At 52.2% G+C, this 2,525-nt stretch overlaps 1 protein-coding gene across 1 annotated transcript in view; it reads left to right on the top strand.

The window, feature by feature from the left end:
* The window catches only part of ZSWIM4 (zinc finger, SWIM-type containing 4), a 14,699-nt gene that overhangs the window by 4,314 nt on the left and 7,860 nt on the right, over positions 1-2,525 (top strand). The window contains 4 exon segments of the mRNA XM_006761400.2: positions 1,262-1,410; positions 1,509-1,659; positions 2,485-2,520; positions 2,523-2,525. The exon segment at positions 2,523-2,525 is cut by the window's right edge and continues 126 nt beyond it. Of these exon segments, the coding sequence (XP_006761463.2) occupies positions 1,262-1,410; positions 1,509-1,659; positions 2,485-2,520; positions 2,523-2,525 (339 nt within the window).

The raw sequence follows: 2,525 nt of genomic DNA, 5'->3' as shown, positions 1-2,525 counted from the left end.
TGTGTGTGGGTGGGTGAAGGACATGAAGGGTATGTCGGTGTCAGGTGTGGGTGCTGGTGGGAGACAGACAAGGAGGTGTCATGAGCTCTGGAAGGGTTTGGGGCTACACGGGACTGTGTTGTCTAACCATAACGGTGGGGAGAATGGAGCAGGATAAATGGTAGGTAGATGGATGATAAATAGGTGGAGACAGGGATGGATACTCGAGGGTGGGGGTGGGTGGATGCAGAAGTTGTTCATGATGAGCTGATGGTGTGGAAAAGCAGGTGGAGTGGGTGAGTGTATAGGTGATTAAGTAGGATGGTAGGTGAATGGGGAATTGGTGATAATTGGAGGTGGGGTGGGGTGGGGTGGGATGGGCTTTGATTGAGGGGGTTGCACACTGACGGTGGTGGACAGATACACTTGGTGGAATATTAGAAGGACCAATGGGTGCATGGGTTGGGGGTCAGTTAATGGATGTATGGAAGGAATGTTCATATGTGTGGACGGATGTGTGGATGGATCAAGTGGGTGTAAGACAGATGGGTGGACTAATGGGGTGGTGGTTGTTTTGGGAGATACATATGAATGGACGGTTTGATGAAAGAAGAATAGATAGAAGGTTGGGGTTCGTTGGATGGGTGGATAGTGCGGTTGTGTGGATCAGTGGATGAATTAGTCAGTGGATATTTTTGAGTGTTTGGTACAGATTAGCTGGAAAGACAAGTATGGGTAGGTAGCTGGGTGGGTGGGCCAATGGGATGGGTATAGATAGGTGAGCAGGTGGGAGTATGGGTAAGGTGGATCCTTGACTAATGGGGTGGGTAGATATGCTAAGGGTTATGGGTATATGGATGGATAAATGCATAGTATGACATGGGGGGTGGGGTAGACAGGTGAGTGGTCTAGATGTGGATAGGTGGGTGATGCTTTGGGTAGCATGGATGGATGAGTAGAAGGCAGGTGATGTTTCAGGTGGGATGGACCATTATCTCACCTGAATGGATGAATGGGTAGGTGGTGTTCTGGGGAAGATGGATGATCAGTAAATGGATGGATGAGCTAGAGATGTTTTCAGCAAGATGGATGGATGGATAGGTAGGTAGCATTTTAGGTGAGAGGGATGGATGGGTGAATGGGATGATGGTCAGATGGATGGACAGACAGATGGGTGGTTTTTCAGGTGGGATGGGTAGGATGGTTTGGAGGACTGAATGATGTCAGGGGCAGAGGCCCCCTCTCCCCAACCCAAATCTCATCTTTCCTTCCCACCCCATAGGTGCCCCCGACCCCACAGCAGGTGCAAGCATTGAGGATGCCAACTGCTGGCACCTGGATGAGGAGCAAATCCAGGAGCAGGTGAAGCAGCTGCTGTCCAATGGTGGCTACTATGGTGCCAGCCAGCAGCTGCGCTCCATGTTCTGCAAGGTGCTGTGTGGGCATGGCGTACAGAGCAGGGCTGCGGGGGGCTGGAAGACACTGGTGCCGGCACCCCACCCCTTCCTCACCAGCCTGTCCCCATGCAGATTCGAGAAATGCTGCGAATGCGGGACTCCAACGGGGCGCGCATGCTGATCCTCATGACGGAGCAGTTTCTGCAGGACCCGCGCCTGGCCCTGTGGCGGCAGCAGGGCGCTGGCATGACGGACAAGTGCCGGCAGCTGTGGGACGAGCTGGGTAAGGCCTGGCCCTGGAGCAGGGCCGGCACCAGGACTTGGCATTAGATCTTGCCCTCCCCTGAGATTGAGGTCTGGCCCCTGAGTCCATCCTCTTCATTCGCACCTCTGAGGTACCAGGCACTCACTGTACTGATGGCTGGAGCAGCAGCAAGAAACAGGTTAAATACCTGCCCTCATGAAGCTGGCGCCCCGTAGGGAGGCAGATGAGAAAATACTGCAAACCCGTTAGGCCAGGGGTTGGCACACCTTTTCTATAAGGACCAGGTAGTCAGTAGTTTCAGCTTTTTGGGCCATCGGCTCTCTGTAGCGACTCCTCAGTGGAGCTTGTCGTAGTGGAAAAGCAATCACAAACAAACGTAACTGAATGGGCATGGCAGAATTCCCATAAAACTGTATTTACAGACACTATTTATTTGAATTTCACAAGTCACAAAATATTCTTTTGATTTCCCCCATCACCACCATTAAATAATGCAAGAATACATTTATCTCACAGGCTGTTGAAAAACAGGTGGCTTTTCTCCAGCGGCAGTACTTTGCTGACCTCTGTGATAGATGGTGATCAGCACTGGGGAGGTGGGGGACTGTGAGAGAAGTCCCAAGGCCTGGGTTTGAATCCTTCCGACTTCCTAGCTGTGTACCTTGAGCCAGTGATTTTACCTCTCTGCCTCAGTTTTCTTACCTGTGAAGTGAAGAGACCATTAGTTGCAACTTCAGAGGCCCGGGGTGAGGGTGAAACAGAGTAGTGCACAGCACCCGGAAATGGTGCTGCTACTGTTGACATGAACGTTGAACCTCCCCATTCACTGCCCTCCCTCCCCAGGGGCCCTGTGGGTGTGTGTAGTCCTGAGCCCCCACTGCACA

The sequence above is a fragment of the Myotis davidii genome, unplaced genomic scaffold (genome assembly GCF_000327345.1).
Source record: "Myotis davidii unplaced genomic scaffold, ASM32734v1 scaffold1238, whole genome shotgun sequence".
NCBI classification, from domain to species: Eukaryota; Metazoa; Chordata; class Mammalia; order Chiroptera; family Vespertilionidae; genus Myotis; species Myotis davidii.
This window is presented reverse-complemented; position numbering and strand designations above follow the sequence as displayed.